Source organism: Pelophylax lessonae (assembly GCF_965119305.1).
Source record: "Pelophylax lessonae genome assembly, chromosome: 6".
NCBI classification, from domain to species: Eukaryota; Metazoa; Chordata; class Amphibia; order Anura; family Ranidae; genus Pelophylax; species Pelophylax lessonae.
Genome location: NC_138773.1, coordinates 13,815,761 through 13,834,492, shown reverse-complemented (window position 1 = coordinate 13,834,492; position 18,732 = coordinate 13,815,761). Strand labels below are relative to the sequence as shown.

The window sequence follows — 18,732 nt, the reverse complement described above, 5'->3', positions numbered from 1 at the left end:
TAATGGATGATTGATGAATTCTGAAAGATGATTAATGGATGATTGATGAATTCTGAATGATGATTAATGGATGATTGATGAATTCTGAATGATGATTAATGGATGATTGATGAATTCTGAAAGATGATTAATGGATGATTGATGTATGCTGAATAATGATTATTGGATAGTTGATGAATGCTGAATGATGATTAATGGATGATTGATGAATTCTGAAAGATGATTAATGGATGATTGATGTATGCTGAATAATGATTATTGGATAGTTGATGAATGCTGAATGATGATTAATGGATGATTGATGAATTCTGAAAGATGAATTCTGAATGATGATTAATGGATGATTGATGAATTCTGAATGATGATTAATGGATTATTGATGAATTCTGAATGATGATTAATGGATGATTGATGAATTCTGAATGATGATTAATGGATGATTGATGAATGCTGAATGATGATTAATGGATGATTGATGAATTCTGAAAGATGATTGATGAATTCTGAAAGATGATTAATGGATGATTGATGAATTCTGAATGATGATTAATGGATGATTGATGAATTCTGAAAGATGATTAATGGATGATTGATGAATGCTGAATAATGATTATTGGATAGTTGATGAATGCTGAATGATAATTAACCACTTGCCGACCGTCGCACGACTATTTACTGTGGCAGTCAGCCACTTACAGGCAAAGTGACGTAGGGGTACATCGCTCACCCCCACTCCTTCCCTGGGGAGCCATCACATACGACCGGTGGCTCTGATGGCCGCTGGCCACTCGCGATCTCCCGCTGAAGAGGGAGAAAGGCAGGCGGCTGATGTAACAAAGCCGCCTATCATTCTCCCTGATGTAACTGCAGAGATCATACTGTCCTGCTATGTAGGATCTTATGTCTCTGTGATTACATCACAAGCCACACCCCCCACAGTTAGAATCACACCTCTAGGGACATACTTAACCCCTTGATCACCAGTAAAGTTAACCCCTTCCCTGCCAGTGTCATTTTTACAGTAACAGTGCATATGTATAGCTCTGATTACTGTAGTAATGTCACTGGTAACCCCAAAAGTGTCAAAAATGTCAGTCAAGGGTCCGATATGTCCGCCGCAATGTCGCAGTCCCGCAGAAAAAAAATCGCAGATCGCCACCATTACTATTTAAAAAAGAAAAACAATAAAAATGACAAAAATCTTTCCCGTAGTTAGTAAACACAATAACTTTTGCGCAAACCAATCAAAATACGCTTATTGTGATTTTGTTTACCAAAAATATGTAGCAGAAAACAAATTGGTCTAAAATGTAAAAGAAATTTAGATTCGATTTTTTTTTGTTATTTTTTCAGAATTGTCGCTCTTTTTTTGTTTATAGCGCAAAAAATCAAAATCGCACAGGTGATCAAATACCACCAAAAAAAGCTCTGCTTGTGGGGGAAAAAAGGACGTCAATTCCATTTGGGTACAGCATCGCACGACCGCGCAATTGTCCATTAAATTCACGCAGTGCCGAATCGCAAAATAGGCTCTGGTCTTTGAGCAGCCAAATCTTCCGGGGCTTAAGTGGTTAAAGGAAGATGGAAAATGGTTCATCAATGATTGATAGGAAGATTGATAATAAGTTACTGATGATAATAATTGACAGAAGGTGATACTGGTTGGTTATGAGAGATCATGATGACTGCTGATGGATAATTATTCATCATCATTTTATATTACAAAAATTCAGTGGAGAATAAAAATACACAATTTTGCATAGGTACCAGCAGTCAGCTCCATGGTATGTTGTCTTATGATTTTTATAATGAAATGCTGTTGGTAATATCCATATTTAGAGGTATATTTAGATGGATGTCTTTTTTAGTGCTTTTTGCAGTTTGCAGAAACGCACTACAGTCCATTTAACATGGTTTCCTTATGGTACACGTTCACATCTCTATGTGTTTTGCAGCCGGTGCATTTTTGGAAAGGGTCGGGGATTTTTTTCCATGTTTTGCGTGTAATAGACATCAATGGAAGCGCACCAGTAAAGTAAGTATTGTGTTTGTGATGCAATTTCCGATGTATTTTGTGGTTTTTATTTTTCCCTTTTTAAATACTGTATACAGCTGGTTCCTAAGGAAAATGTCACAAGGGGAGGGCTCTCCAGTTGATATCACCAGATGGCCACTCCCATCAACATGTGGACAAGGGGCTTTAGGGGAGCAAATCCCCCCCAAAGCACCCCCTATGTTGAGGGTATGCAACCTAATATCATTTGGGGGGGGGGGGGCGCTCGCTCGTTCCATCCCTTTCCCAGCCTGCTGAGCTGCATGCTCGGATAAGGGTCTGGTACGGGTTTTGCCATTTTATTAAAAATCTTGGCGTGGGGGTGTCCCCTCCAAATCCATACCAGACCCAAAGGGCCTGGTACGGACCTGGGGGAGGGGGGTGTTTTTTTCACTTTTTTTTTTTGCCAGTAACTTTTTTTTTTTTACATTCAGCTGTCAGTGGGGAACCCCGCTGACAACTGATGACTCATCGGTTGTTAACCACTTGCCGACCGCTCACTCGAGCTCTACTGCGGCAAAGTGGCTCGTTATCGTCCAGTGACGTAGACCTACATCGCTGGACTCCTCCCCTTGTGGGCGGCGCACGTGCGCCGCCGGAGGCTCGTTCCCACTGTATTCATTCACAGCGGGAATCGGGCCAGGGGAGGAGCGGTGGTGATCACCGCTGCTCTTCCCCGATTGTCAGGGAATCGAGTTTGGAGATCCGCCCGCTTGTGTAAACAAAGCAGGCGGGTCTCCTAAGTGACAGACAGTGACAGATTGCAGGATTCAGCATAGCTGAACATGCGATCTGTCCTTGTGTCAGTCAGTCACCTCCCCCCACACACGTTAGTAAGCACCAGGCATACATTAACCCCTCCCTCTCCAATAAAATTAACCCCTTCCTTGCCAGTGTCATTTTTACAGTAACAGTGCATATTTATAGCACTGATTACTGTAGTAATGTCACTGGTCCCCCCAAAAGTGTCAAAAATGTCAGTCAAGGGTCCGATCTGTCCGCCGCAATGTCGCAGTCCCGCAAAAAAAAATCGCAGATCGCCGCCATTACTCGTTAAAAAAAACCCACCAAAAATGACAAAAATCTTTCCCTTAGTTAGTAAACGCAATAACTTTTGCGCAAACCAATCAAAATATGCTTATTGTGATTTTTTTTACCAAACATAGGTAGCGGAAAACAAATTGGCCAAAAATGTAAAAAAAAATTGATTTTTACATTTTTTTGGGGGGGAATTTCATATAAAAAAATGTGAAAAATATTATTTTTTCAAAATTTACGCTCTTTTTTTGTTTATAGCGCAAAAAGTAAAAATCGTACAGGTGATCAAATACCACCAAAAGAAAGCTCTGTTTGTGGGAAAAAAAGGACGTAAATTTCGTTTGGGTACGGCGTTGCACGACCGCGCAATTGTCAGTTAAATTCGCACAGTGCCGAATCGCAAAAAGTGGCCTGGACGTAAGACAGCAAAATCCTCCGATGGTAAAGTGGTTAAGGATGTGGCGGCCAGCTTCCCGACCTGCTCCTTAGCAACCAGCTATATATAGTGTGTATAAAATCTGTTTGAAGAGAAAAAAACATAAAATGCAAAATGTATGAAAACTGCATGCATAAGCACATAAAATAAAAGGTTTAAAAATGCTGCAAAACGCACTGCAAAATGTGCCTCAAATGTGCATCAAGTGCAGCCGCATAGATGTGAACCTAGACTGAAGTGTGATTAAAGATGGAGAGTTCCTTTAAGTCTGAGTACTTAGACTCTCGTTGGCCATCTTCTTCAGGAAGCTCGTCCACTCATGTTGCTGAGTCTGAAAGTTGACACACTCCTGTAAGTGGAAGTTCACACAAAGTAGGATGTCCCTGAGGAAGTTCAGAAGGACGAGGTGCTTCTCCCTCTCCCCCAAATGGTCGGAAATAATGTAATTTTCTACACAGTAGATCTTCTCCATCCCCATCCGGCCAAATTTGTTTCTCAGCTCGGATTCTGTTCTGCATTTGGTGAGAATAATGAAGGGTAGAACACCTGCGGAAAATAAGATCCACACTATAATTATATACAATATATACAGTATATATGTCATTATTAGGAAGACAAACATTTCATCACTGAGCAATGGAAAACACAACTCCGGCCAAATGTTGGAATACAAAGAACGGCGTGGATCATGTGATTGGACAGAAGTGTCCGGGATCATATATTCAAAAAAAATAATCCCTTTCTGACTAATAACGTACGGCGACATTCACTGCTTTGGCTGCCATTTTTACCGGAATTCAAGATAAATACCGTATTTTTCGCTCAATAGGACGCACTTTCCCCCCCCCAAAAAATGGGGGAAATGTCTGGAGCGAATACTGAGTCTCCCCGCGGTGACTCCCCGAGTCCTGGCTCAGCCGTCACTTGCATGGAAACGCTACTTCCTGACCGGCTCACAGGCGGAGGGATATCAGATGCACTCCGCCTGCGAATGGAGGAGTGTTACACATGAAGCAGCGGCTTTGCCCTATACTGTAGCCGCATGCTTCCTCCCAGACTCATCAGTCACCAGAGACGGACAGAGTGCCTACAAGCAAAGCACTGCAAGTACCTTTATTGCTATTACTGTATGCATATATATATTACATAGCGTGTATGTGTATATGTGTATATATATATATGTATATATATATATATATATATATATATATATATATATATATATATATATCTACACACAAAAAAATACAAGAAAAAAAAATATTATCACCCAAATTATATATATATATATATAAAAAAACATTATGACCCAAATTATATATATATATATATATATATATATATATATATATGTGTGTGTATATATATATATATATATATATATATATATATGTATATATATAATTTGGGTCATAATGTTCTTTTTTTTCTTGTTTTCCTCCTCTAAAACTAGGTGCGTCTTAGCCCCCGTTCACATGCAGGCAACGCTACTTCGCACCGCGACCTCGGAGCGGCCACCACGGACTTCATAACATTGAAGTATATGGAGGTCGCCTCCTGGTCGCCCCAAAGAAGCTCCGGACCCTTTTTCTAAGTCGGAGCGACTTGTGTCGCTCCTATTAGAACGGGTCCCCCAAAAGCTTCCCTATGGGAGGCGACCTGTGAGGCGACCAGGTCGCCTTAGTGTGAACGGGGGCTTATGGAGCGAAAAATATGGTAACTGCTGCTACAAACTTAGTTTTGCACTTACCAGTCAACTTTTGGGCTTGTTTTAGGAAATCTTTGATAAGAGTGAACTCCTCCTGGCTGAGAACGTGTTCGGAGCTGTAAGAGGAAAGGCAGAATGGTTGTAGACTACTACTAGAATCTAGACACAAAACTACAACCTGTGACTAGTAGGGAGGAGGTTTGGGCAATGTAGGGATCGCCCTGAGATCTAGCTCTCCTGACACTTCTGTGAATGGGTGAACCAAATGGCCTGTTTGCACCCCTTCCCCCCGCTACAGTGAACCTCCGGCTGTTGAGGAAGTCGGTCAATAATGGCAGTATTTAGATGTGCACGATGAAAAAATTATTTTAATTTCTGATTCATTCGTTAAGTTAGAAATTGTTTACTTTCTTTACGTTAAAATGATTTGTTTTTGAAATTTGTTTAGTTTATTCGGATTCATTGCGTATATCTATTATTTTCAAATCAATTTGAAATTCGAATTTCGGAAGACGGCTATATTTGTTCTGTCTTTTATTTTTTTTTGGCTGTTCTGTTCAGTTTTTTTTTCAGTTTTTTTTCTATCCTGTTCTATATTTTCTATTCTGTTCTGGTGTGTTCTCTTTTTTTTCTGTTCTGTTCTAGTCTGTTTTATTTTTTTCTGTTCTATTCTGTTCTCTTTTTTTCTGTTGTGTTCTATTCTATTCTATTCTATTCTATATTTTTATGTTCTATTCTGTTCTTTTCTATTCTGTTTTATTTTTTTCTGTTCTGTTCTATTCTGTTCTCTTTTTTTTCTGTTCTGTTTTATTTCCTGTTCTGTTTTATTTATTTTTTTCTTTCTGTTCTGTTCTGTTTTAGTCTATTCTATTCTAATTTATTCTATTCTGCAATATAAGTAAGAATCATCATCTTATTTCACTTTTATACCTTACTGTATGTATTGTAATATTTGTATATTTCAAGTTCAAAACAATTTTTGAATTTGAATTCATTTTCAGATTAAAATGCAAATACAGTGCTCCAAAAAATTAAAGGAACACTTTTTAATCAGAGTATAGCATCAAGTCAATTAAACTTCTGGCATATTGATCTGGTTAGTTAAAAAGCAGAGGGTGTTGTTAATTTCATTTCACTAAAGCTACTGAAACTGATTAACAACAGGTGCACTAGATGGGCAACAATGAGATGACCTCTAAGTCCTCTTGCACACTGCAGCTTAAAAATGCTCAGTACAGCTTTTTTTTTTCTGAGCTAAAATAGAGCCCATTCATTCTTAATGTGCCTATGCACACAGCCGCGTAAATGAGTGCCGCGTATTCTTCAGTAAGAACAAAATAGAAAAATCTGCCTTTTTGGTCAGTAATTTACGCCTGATGCGCGTGAATACGTGCAAATGCGCTCCAATGAGCCAAAATGCTAATTGCATATCAAGAACGCAAGAATAAATTTACGCGCAATTACGCGCATTTACGCGCATTTGCGCGCATTTGCGCGAGCGCATAAGCGCACAAATGCGTGCAAATGCGCGAAAATGCACACATTACAATTACGCCAGAAAACGTAGATGCTCTAACAGGAGTATCGTGTGTAAGCTGCCTAAAACAGGAGTGGTTTTACAGGTGGAGGCCACTGAATTTTTCCCCTTCTCATCTTTTCTGACTGTTTGTCAGTAGTTTTGCATTTGGCTAGGGGCAGTGTCACTACTGGTAGCGTGAGGCGATACCTGGACCCTATAGAGGTTGCACAGGCAGTCCAACTCCCCCAGGATGGCACATCAATACGTGCCATTGCCAGAAGATTTGGTATGTCTCCCAGCACAGTCTCCAGAGCATGGAGGAGATTCCAGGAGACAGGCAGTTACTCTAGGAGAGCTGGGCAGGCCGTAAAAGGTCCTTAGCCCATCAGCAGGACCGGTATCTGCTCCTTTGTGCAAGGAGGAACAGGATGAGCACTGCCAGAGCCCTACAAAATGACCTCCACTGGTGTGAATGTCTCTGACCAAACAATCAGAAACAGACTTAATGGTGGCCTGAGGTCCCAATGTCCTCAAGTGGACCCTGTGCTCCCTGCCTGGCACTGTGGAGCGTGATTGGCATTTGCCATTGAACACCAGAATTGGCAGCTCCACCACTGGCACCCTGTGCTTTTCACAGATGAGAGCAGGCTCACCCTGAGCACATGTGACAGACGTGAAAGGGTCTGGAGAAGCCGTAGAGAACATTATGCTGCCTGTAACATCGTTCAGTATGACTGGTTTGGTGGTGGTCAGTGATGGTCTGGGGAGGCAAATCCATGGAGGGACACACAGACCTCTACAGGCTAGACAATGGCACCCTGACTGCCATTAGGTATTGGGATGAAATCCTTGGACCCATTCTAAGACTCTATGCTGGTGCAGTGGGTCCTAGGTTCCTCCTGGTGCACAAAAATGCCCGGCCTCATGTGGTGAGAGTATGTAGCCTTATTGCTGACAATTACGACTGCCGGCTTCTACTTTAGTATCTGCACCCCCTTCCCTCTGCAGTCTGGGACACCTGTGTGTCCCTTTCCTCTGCAGTGCTGCTATTTTCCCTCCTCTCCTGCCGACAGCTGCTGAGGGCACAAATTATTTGGTTATTTCAGGATACTGAGTGGGGGAGGGGGGGAGCTCACCATTCTAAATGAACACACCATGAACACTGTGGGGGTTCATATATTGCCTCTGTGCTGCTATTCACTTGGATGGGTCTACTGTCATTGGCTGCAAAGCTTAGCATCGTGGCCATTGCATTTTAGTAAAAATATAATTCAATATTGTTGGAGGGATGGGGGCCCTGTCTGGTAGGCTGTGCGGGGCCCCATGATTTCTATCAGCAGCACTGAGTGTGTGAGTATATCATATCCATCTTAGGGAGTGGGAATTTTGACTTAAAGCGGCAGTATCATCGATTTTACAACATTGCATTATCCAAATGATCTGTGTCAGTATTATATAACCAACCTTTTCCCCTGCCTGTCACTTCAGCCTTTCTCCTTTGATTTAGATCGCTGCAATAAACTACGCATGCTCATTTTGATCTTCTTTTCCGGCAAGATAATGAGCTTGCCGGAATAATTCAGTGTCTATTGCGGAGCTGCGTCATTTCCTCTACTAGACGTCAGCCCCGTGCTCCCACGAGACTTCCCTATTATTAGATCGTGGAGAAGGGGGGGAGCCTCCTATTGGTTGTCCAAATGGTGAATGAAACCAAAACGAGGCTTGGTTTCGGTGTCTACTGCGCATGCGCGGGATTTCGGAAGAATACACATACTGTGGGCGGAAATACAGCAGCGACCAGCAGAAGAAAACCACAGAAAGGATGGCGGCGCTCAACATCCCAACAAATTGATCCGAAAATATCAAATTATACAGGTTAGGAAAACGCAAAATTGATTGCTTTCACTCAATTACATTGAACATTGCATGTTACTGGTGTTGAATGCTTTCAAATGATATGCTATGACTGAGTTTACTACCGCTTTAATACCCACATTTTATTCTCTATGTGGGTATGTATGTAGTTTTTCTTTATTTTTTTATTTCCATGACAAGGTCTCTCCACAGATACATTGGATTTGATTGTCTCCTGAAGAAGTGAACATTGTTTCAAGAGTGACTGTCTGCCGAGGCAGAGGAACAGAGGAACAGCTGATTTGAAGTGTTGGAGCCCAAATGGATACAACTGTACATCTGTGTGTTGGACTCCTTTGTAATTTGATTGATCCATGGAAAAGGAGTTAAAGCGGAGTTCCACCCTGGTAATACTTTTTTTTTAATAAAAGTACCTCCGAGACAGTCAGGGCTAGTACATTCCACAATGGATAGCCTCTGATCTGTCCCGGGTTGCACTTACTATTTAGAAGAAATACTTACCTTGAAGATGTATTGTCCAGCGCTGCCATCTCAGGTGTGGGCAGCTTGAAGCCAGCGCGATCCTCTTCTGCATCCTCTTCTGTCTTCTTAGGTCCCACGATGCACTGCACCGGCCCCGCCGTCACTTCCGGTGCGCGCGCGTCATCCCTCCACAGCTTCTGGGCATGCCCAGAAGCTGTTTAGAAGGGAATGACGCGCGCACCCCGGAACTGACGTCGGGGCCGGTGCAGGCGCATTGATTCCTGGGGGCGATGACGTTCAGCTCCCAGGAATCATTGCAAAGCCAGGAAGTGACGACGGGCCGTGGCTGCCGAGGGGAGGAAGAAGGAAGTAAGGTAAGTATATTTTCTTCTCTACGAGGTAAGTAAAAAAAAAAAAATGCGATTATCCATTTGTTTTTCAGGTGACCCGGATTGAGAAGATGGAGGGAAGTATCATTTTAGGGTGGAACTCCACTTTAATTTCAAGCTGATTGGCTATATAGTACCTTTATGAGGATCAAGATGTTGGTATATCTGTATTTAGACCCCCTTTTTTTTTTCAATTAGGATTGGCTGTATCTAATGGTGGGCCCTCATTGGACTGTTACCAGTTTTGGAGGCGGACTTGGTTTGTCCTGGGCCTCCGTAGGTGATGACTTATCCCCTCTGTGAAAGACTGATATTTCACTGACCTATTTGCCACCTATTCTGACCGGTCTTTTGCTGCCCTATAATTGCTCAATAAATTGATCCTGTACATGGCTATAAGTCTCTTGAGGAAGCCAATAAACTAGGTGAAACATGTTGAGCATCAACTTGTACTGAGGGCCATTCATGATCTTATAATGGTTTTTAGAGGTGTCCCGAACTATTCGCCGGCGAACATCGCTTGTTTTACCTCTGTAATATAATTACAGTTGCCTGCCAGTGAGTGTCAGGCCCACAGACTGTACTGTGCCCACTGCCCACCACTCATATAGGGTGGCACAGCACCTTGCAGATAAAAAATTAATTACATTTTACCTCTGTAATATAATTGCAGTTGCCTGCCAGTGAGTGTCAGGCCCACAGACTGTACTGTGCCCACTGCAAATGGACTGTTTGCGGTTGTTTGCGGTGCGTTAAACGGGGAGTTTGGTCTGTCAGAGTTTGGTCTGTCACTGTGAAGCGGGCGTAACCCTTACACTACTTGATCGATACAACATCATACCTGATCGTATACACACACTGGATGTTTTAAAGCACGTTATTCCAAACAATTTAGGAATGTTAGGTGATTTATGCCCTTTATGGATTAAAACCCGACTCTGCGTCAACTACGTAATTTTCCATGGGAGTTTTGCCATGGATCCCCCTCCAGCATGCCACAGTCCAGGTGTTAGTCCCCTTGAAACAACTTTTCCATCACTATTGTGGCCAGAAAGAGTCCCTGTGGGTTTTAAAATTCGCCTGCCTATTGAAGTCTATGGAGGTTCGCCCAGTTTGCCCGTTCGTGAACATTTGCGGAAGTTCACGTTCGCCGTTTGCGAACATAAAATTTTATGTTCGCGACATCTCTAATGGTTTTATCTTGTGTGTCTTTTGTATCAAATAAAAATAACTTTTTATAATTGTCGATTGTATTTGATTTTTTGGCACCTTAAAAATCCCGCTTTCATTTTTATTTTTCAAATTTATATTGCTTCAAGTGCATTAAGATAAAGTCTAGCCTCTACTTACATGTCTTGTTGTGCTACTTTGCCTTTATGTGGAAATATACATCCACGTTCATATGTTTTTTTTTTTTTTTGTTTTTTTTTTTTTATATTGTGATGAATTTATTGTTCATCTTGTCTATTTTTTTACTTGATTATGGAATTAAAGTGATGTATAATTTTATGTAATGTAGTATCAACTTTTTTGGCACAACTGAAAAAAGTCTCATGGGAATGTTTTTCCTTCAGATATCTGTAATAGGGTAAACCTATATTACATGTAAAATAATAATTCTATACATTAAAGAATCATAGAAAAAAGTTCACAGTAACATTTTCCCAAAAATGAATACATTTTCTATTTGATTTCTCATTAATAGAAGCCTACCTGTATACAAGAACAGGAACAATGATATCAGGAATTTTCTTTTCCTTTGATTTTTGTGTTAGAAGATCATTTCGCATCTTCATGCTTTTATCCCAATCCACCTTCTTATTTAAAGGTGCAAAATTACCTATGAGAATAAAAATGACAGTAAGAGACACAGAGGGATTTATATATAAAATATTTGCAGTAGTAATGCCCCAAGCATTCACACAACCATCACGAATAATCCCCACAATTTGTCGAATATGTTTATTTCCTGTGATCGACAGCTCCATCTAGTGGCCATAATGCAGTTTATTCCTGAAATACCTCAATCAATAAAATCCACATTTCTGATGATCATCAGCTCCATCTAGTGGCCATAATGCATTTTATTCCTCAAAATGGCCACTAGATGGAGCTGATGATCATCAGAAACACATTGCATACAATACAGGGATTATTTGTGATTTTCTGATTATTTTGTTTAAGGCATTCTCATTCTTTTTAAATAAATCCCCTAACCTATTCATAGATGGATGTGAAATTTTAAAATTTGCCCTGGCTTGGGATTAAACAATAAGGAATACCAAAACAAACAAACAATTGGTTGTCATTTAAAAAGAATAAAAAAGTTAAAGAGGACCTAAATAGCGGCAGCTGTGTCCAATAAGACACCAAGGGCTAATCACCGGTAAAACCATGGTCTTTTGGCAGCTGATCTTTTTCCCATTACTTACCATAATTTGTTCTACATTGTGTTTCTGTGTGGGGGACGGCCATCTTGGTAGAGGCAGGTCTTTGCTTCGTCATGTCAGAGCTGCCTCTCTTATGGTCGGTCATTTGATGACTGGTGGGGTAATTCTATGGGTGGAGGAGGCACACATCCACAGAATAAATGAAACAAAAGCAGGGAGATCCTTGCACTGCAGGCCCTCAGGACCAGCTTCCTCACCAGCAAGGAGAACAGTAAGAATTACAGTAGTGATATCTCACTCCACATCTCCTGAGATTAGCAGTCAGAAGAAGCAGTGCTTTAGATGATCTCACACTTCAGATATACATCTATGAGGCTATAGGCACAGGGTCCCTAGGGACATTCACATGGCACGGTCAATGTTATTTTCCTGAAGGAATTGATAACATAAGGTAGATTTTCAGGGTACTTCTTAGGCATAAATAACACTTCTAGATGTTGCATATACTAGAAAAATCTTAATTTTTTTTTTAGTGTAAACCCACTTTAAGTGATTTTTACTAGCTAAAAAAAGTACAGCCCAGATTGGGTTACATAGTTATCATACTTATCATATTTGTCTGACACATTCACCTAGCACGTTGCACAAATACAGTGATTGTATCAACATTCTGTTACAGTAAGAAAACACAGACGACAGCTAAAGCCATTTCCTTTTACCAAGTTGGAGCCAATGGAAGGTATAAGGTACATAAACAATGACAATAACAAGGAAATGGACTCTCAGTCCTTAGCATGTTGCTACATTTCTCCTATGCCTCCAGGCTTCTGTCCAATGCATCCTTTTGAGGTCCTTTTTATGTATAGGATCTACCAAATCAGACAGAGTCATTGTAATCTACATCATAGACTCCATACTGAGGCTGCAGTCAAATCTCCTCATAGTGGCAACTCGTGTTCCTGCACATGTTTTTTAAACAATAATTAGCGAAGATATTCTGTTATTTAAGTGCCCCATCCCATGATTCTGTTTAGCAAAAAAGTTTCCCCCAAGCTGGGACTTTGAATGGCACTTTGAAAGTAAAAGCTATCAAAATTGTGAAGATTAAAAATATGTATAACTGATTAGTAGAAAAACTCATAAAAGTGTGTGTATATATATATATATATATATATATATATATTGTGGGAGATTAGCTCTGTGGCGGGTATGGATGACCCCTTTGGGGGGTGCGTTTACACAGGGAGATAGCCGAGAAGTGGTTGCAAACAACAGTTTGGTTTATTCTTGCAATTTACTTCACACAAGCGCAAGCCTCAAAACATCAAAATAAAAATAAAACACAAAATAAATCCTTGCCACTGTGGGCGGCTACCTTCTCACATACAGGAACCTACCTACGGAAGTCTGTCTCCAACCTACTGTTGGGCAGACTTTGCTGATCCTACAGCAGACATTCCATAGTCCATGTTTTTTCTTCACACAACAAATGTCCATTGAACATGTCCCTTTTGCTCTTCACATTGAACATGTCCCTTTGCTTGTCTCTTCACATAGCAAACAGTTCATTTATTTCTTCCACATAGAAATAGTTCATTTTCTTTACCTTGAGAAGTCTTCACACTTTGTACCCTCCTTAGCGCACATCACTTCAGGGGGTCTTCTCCCATGCTCACACAGCTTGTTGGGAGGCACACATCTGACTGTCCTCCTCTACCCACACGGCGTCAGGAGGCAGCAGTCCTTCTCCCATGCCCACACGGCATCGGGAGGCACACATCTGACTGTCCTCCTCTCCACATGGAATGTATCTCAAGATCACGCTCAAACTTCTGCCACCTGTCTTTCACCAGTTCCATTTTGGAAATATTCCCTGAAAGGCACTTATTCATTTGCTTCACGTTTTCACCAACAGCCTTAGTTTTCTCCACTAGGTGGTGTTTGCTTTTTTCTCCAAGTTTTATATCACTTGCCTTAGTTTTCTCCACTAGGTTTACAGCCTGAACTGAGAAATCATCACATTTCTTACACAGCTCCTTTGTTTGCTGAAGTTCTAATGATACATCTTCCAGTGCTTGAAGTTTTTGAAGGAACTGTTTATTCCAGAGGGGTGATTCAAACAACATGTCATCAAATTTCTGATGCTCACTCAGGACAGACCCCAAAACACTGATCCTTTTATAAACTGCATCAGGCACACTATCCCCTCTTTGGGACAGATCCTCTGTTGCCTGTAATTCCTCTTCAAGTTCCTGCAACGGAATCTTCATCTCTTCTACTTGCTGTTCTAAGGCTCGCTTAGACTTTTCTAGCTCCTGAACGCTTTTCCCAACATCATCCTTGGAGCTGACCAAATCTTCCATTTCTGTACACAGCTGTTTGTTAAATCTTTCTAGTTCAACCTTAAGCTCTAGAGCTTCTTCCAAGGAGCGAGCCAAGAACAGGGCTTTGCTCTCTTTATCACTCGCCTCCGTTTCTGCACGGTCGCGTTCTTCTGCATATTTTGCAGACACAGTCTTCTCCTCACCAAGCATCTGATAAAACTTCTTTTTCACATGTTCAACACTCTCTAATGAACCAACGCTTTCTTCCATGCGTTTTTTCATATCTCCTATCTGAGCTTGCAATGTTGGGACTTGCTCTGATAGGTTTTTCTTTGCTTCCTCCTCCTCTTTTAATTGTTCCAGGAAGCCATTTTTCTCATCTTCCATTTGTTTGAGTTTTGTGCTCAAACTCAGCCTTTGACACCTCTCTTCCTGTAAGAGTTCCTGCGTGTCTTGCATCTGCGATTCCAAGATAGAGAAATCTTTGGCAATTTCTCTAGATTTGCTGTCTGGTTGAGAAAGATGATTTGTGACATCGTCCAACTCAACCTGCAGTCGGTTTGCCTTCTCTGACAGCTTAGCACACAATCGGTCACCTTCTGATACTTTGACTTGTGATTCCTGCAGCTGTGACTCTACTTTTTCCATCTTATGTTCACAATCTCCTTTTCCCTGCATAAGATCCTTCACCTCATTGGCTAGTTTCTGGGAATGAGAATGTAATTCTGCCACACAGGCTTCTTTCTCCTTTAACTACTGCTGGACATGTTGGGCTTCATCTTTCCAACTTCCACAGTCCGTATGCAATTCATCTACTACATTGCTCAAAGTGGTGAGCTCATACACAGTACTCAGTAATTTAGCCTCTCTCTCACTTTTCTCCTTGTCGCTGAGAGACAATGTCGTTTTCAGAGCGACATTCTGTTCCTGCGCCCCCTGCAGGTCTATTTTTGTAGCTTCCAAAGACTGAAGACTTTTTTTCAGCTGATTACGCAACTCCAACATATCACCCATACTTTGCTTCTGCAAAGTCTGAATTTCAATTTCCTTCTCCATCCATAAGGATGGTATCTTTCTCCATTATAGTCTCTCCACGTTTTTGCAACTCGGAAAAAAGAAGAGCAGTGGATTCTTACCACTGGAACACCTGAGCCTGCAAGTTTCTATGCTCCATCCTAAGCAACTCCAGGGCTTGTTCCTTTTCTTCCATTTTCCGTTGCAAGGCATCCAGCTCAGCCCTGCACACATACTCGGTTTCCTCCAAACCGATGGCCTCCATTGGCTGCCGGCGTCTCTGTTTCCAGCCTGCCATGCTCTCTTGGTGAGCCTTTTGTTGAGCTGCAAAGCTCCGCTGTTTCAGCATCTCCCCTATTTTGGGTTTACTTTTCATCTGCGAACACTGCATCTCCATAGCAGTTTCATTTGCACCAGTGTTGCTAGGGACAACAACCTTTCTCTTTAGCAGACTCTGTTCAGGCATGGATGGGGCTCGTTCAGACGGTAGCATCCCCTCCATCCATAGAATCCGGTCTCTCATTTCAGCTATCTTTGCATCTTTCAGGCGTTTTGACCGCCCCATCTTCAATAACTCCACAATAAATTTTTCACAGTCCAGCAAAAAATTTTGAGACCACTGTCTCTTTAAAGCAAGTAGCTTTTCTCTCTCTTGCAGGATCTCCTTTCCTGTACAGACAGTTTGTGCAGTCTCATGCACCAGCCAAAGTTCATTGAAACTTTTTGAGACCACTGTCTCTTTAAAACAAGTAGTTTTTTTCTCTCTTTCAGGATTTCCTCTCCTGCACACATAGATTGTGCAATCTCATGCACCAGACAAAGTTCACAGGACAGATGAACTTCTTTGCAGGGATCTCTGCTTCTGCCCAATGCATACCTCCACCATATGTGGGAGATTAGCTCGGTGGCGGATATGGATGACCCCTTTGGGGGGTGCGTTTACACAGGGAGATAGCCGAGAAGTGGTTGCAAACAGCAGTTTGGTTTATTCTTGCAATTTACTTCACACAAGTGCAAGCGTCAAAACATCAAAATAAAACACAAAATAAATCCTTGCCACTGTGGGCGGCTACCTTCTCACACACAGGAACCTATCTAAGGAAGTCTGTCCCCAACCTACTGTTGGGCAGACTTTGCTGATCCTACAGCAGACATTCCATAGTCCATGTTTTTTCTTCACACAACAAATGTCCATTGAACATGTCCCTTTTCCTCTTCACATTGAACATGTCCCTTTGCTTGTCTCTTCACATAGCAAACATTCCTTTATTTCTCTTCACATTGAACATGTCCCTTTGCTTGTCTCTTCACATAGCAAACAGTTCATTTATTTCTTCCACATAGAAATAGTTCATTTTCCTTACCTTGAGAAGTCTTCACACTTTTTACCCTCCTCAGCGCACATCGCTCCAGGAGGCCTTCTCCCATGCTCACACAGCTTGTCGGGAGGCACACATCTGACTGTCCTCCTCTACCCACATGGCGTCAGGAGGCAGCAGTCCTTCTCCCATGCCCACACGGCGTCGGGAGGCACACATCTGACTGTCCTCCTCTCCCCAGCTCACACAGCGTCAGGAGGCAGCAATCCTTAGACTTCCTTTGGACAAATTATAGAGGCCTTAACTTCCACATTCCGAAAAGCTGAAGGCCTTTCAACTTCCTTAAGCTGTCCTGGCTACCTTTGCAGCTGACACCTTATATTAATTGGTGAATTTTCTAAACCAGGTGGAAATGTATCTCCTGTCTGTGACTACATCCACAGATTTACCTGACTTCCTGTCACAGTATATATATATATATATATATATATATATATATATATATATATATATATATAAAAGGCATTCTGCAAAACTGGTTATCGCCTGCTTTTCCATAGCCTATATGATGTACATTGTCTAATGCCATCCGACGCATTTCAGAGAGAAAATCCGCTTCATCAGGGGTAGAGACAAGGCTTCTTTTAGTGAATTAAACAGTTCATCAAAAAGCATTGTCATACAAGGTTAAAAAACAAGCATAGGCTTCCAGTCCTGCACCAATAGCTTTAAATATATTGTCTTAGAGTGATAACAGCACAGCATCACAGCGGCCACTGGAGCAAAACTGCTAGTCCCATAAACAGAGAGCTTTAAGAGTCCTTTATTTGAGTGACAGGAGCGATGTGCAGATATTGTAGATCTCTTCCAAGCAGAGACAGAATTAGTGTTTTTTCACAACAATGAGATCAAACCCTCCAGTGTCTCCAATGGAGCAGCGGGTGTCAGCAGACATGTGTCCATTTACACCCACCAACACCTGATCTGTTCCTATCTGCTAAAAACAGATGAATGGGGATCAATTCCCCATCGGTCTGGTGGAGTGGGTTGAACAGTGTGTAAACGGACAGGCAGTCTGTTTACATCTGACAGCTCATAGAGGAGAGTGGCTGTATATGTGTCCACTCTGCATAAGCGGAGCAAACACAGACCAGCTATCTGCCTGCTTAGCGGGGATCAGTGGACAGATTCCCTGCTGAGCAGGTGGACTCCAACAAAGCCCACCTCATTGTGAAAGGGGTCTATGCTGTACATAAATTGTAGTATATGTAAACAAACGCAAGAAAATAATAAATACTAGGAATAGGATTATTTAGATTCAACTGGAACTTCTTCTCTAATAATAAGGGCATCTCAAAGCTTATCAAAGTTAATTCTTTATTTCAGTTTTGAAGTGAGGAAGTTACTTGGATAATGCCTCCAGCATTACAGATGTCCAGCTGAATGTTACTAACTATGATTAGGCATACCTTGACCTGGAGACATAAGAACCTACTAGACTAGATATACCATGACTTGGAAACAAAAGAACCTACTAGACTAGATATACCATGAACTGGATAATTAAGAACCTACTAGACGAGATATATCATGACTTGGATATAGAAGAGCCTACTAGATGACATATACCATGACCTGGATACATAAGAAACTACTAGACTAGATATACCATGACCTGAATACATGAGAACCTACTAAACAATATATATATAATGACTTGGATACATGAGAAACTACTAGACTAGATATATCATGACTTGGATACATACATACCTATTAGAAGAGATATACCATGACCTGGATACATAAGAACCCGTTAGACTAGATAAACTATGACTTGGATATATAACAACTACTAGCCTAGATATACCATTACCTGGATACATTAGAAACTACTACACTAGCTATACCATGACCTGGATACATAAGAACCTACTATGCCAGATATATCATGACTTGGATACATAAGAACCTACTAGACTAGATATACCATGACTTGGAAACAAAAGAACCTACTAGACTAGATATACCATGACTTGGAAACAAAAAAACCTACTAGACTAGATATACCATGACTTAGATACATAAGAACCTAATAGACGAGATATACCATGACATGGATACATAAAAACCTACTAGACTAGATATACCATGACCTGGATACATGAGAACCTACTAGACTAGAAATACCATAACTTGGATACA

At 41.3% G+C, this 18,732-nt stretch overlaps 1 protein-coding gene across 1 annotated transcript in view; it reads right to left on the bottom strand.

Annotated features, from left to right (window-relative positions):
• Positions 1-3,758: 3,758 nt before the first annotated feature.
• The window catches only part of LOC309558417 (uncharacterized protein), a gene marked incomplete at its 5' end in the record, with an annotated part of 112,158 nt that continues 97,184 nt past the window's right edge, over positions 3,759-18,732 (bottom strand). Inside the window, 3 exons of the mRNA XM_082261491.1 lie at positions 3,759-4,073; positions 5,278-5,351; positions 11,194-11,320. Coding sequence (XP_082117617.1) covers positions 3,790-4,073; positions 5,278-5,351; positions 11,194-11,320 — 485 coding nt within the window. The 3' untranslated portion in view covers positions 3,759-3,789. The remainder of the gene's footprint in view (positions 4,074-5,277; positions 5,352-11,193; positions 11,321-18,732) is intronic.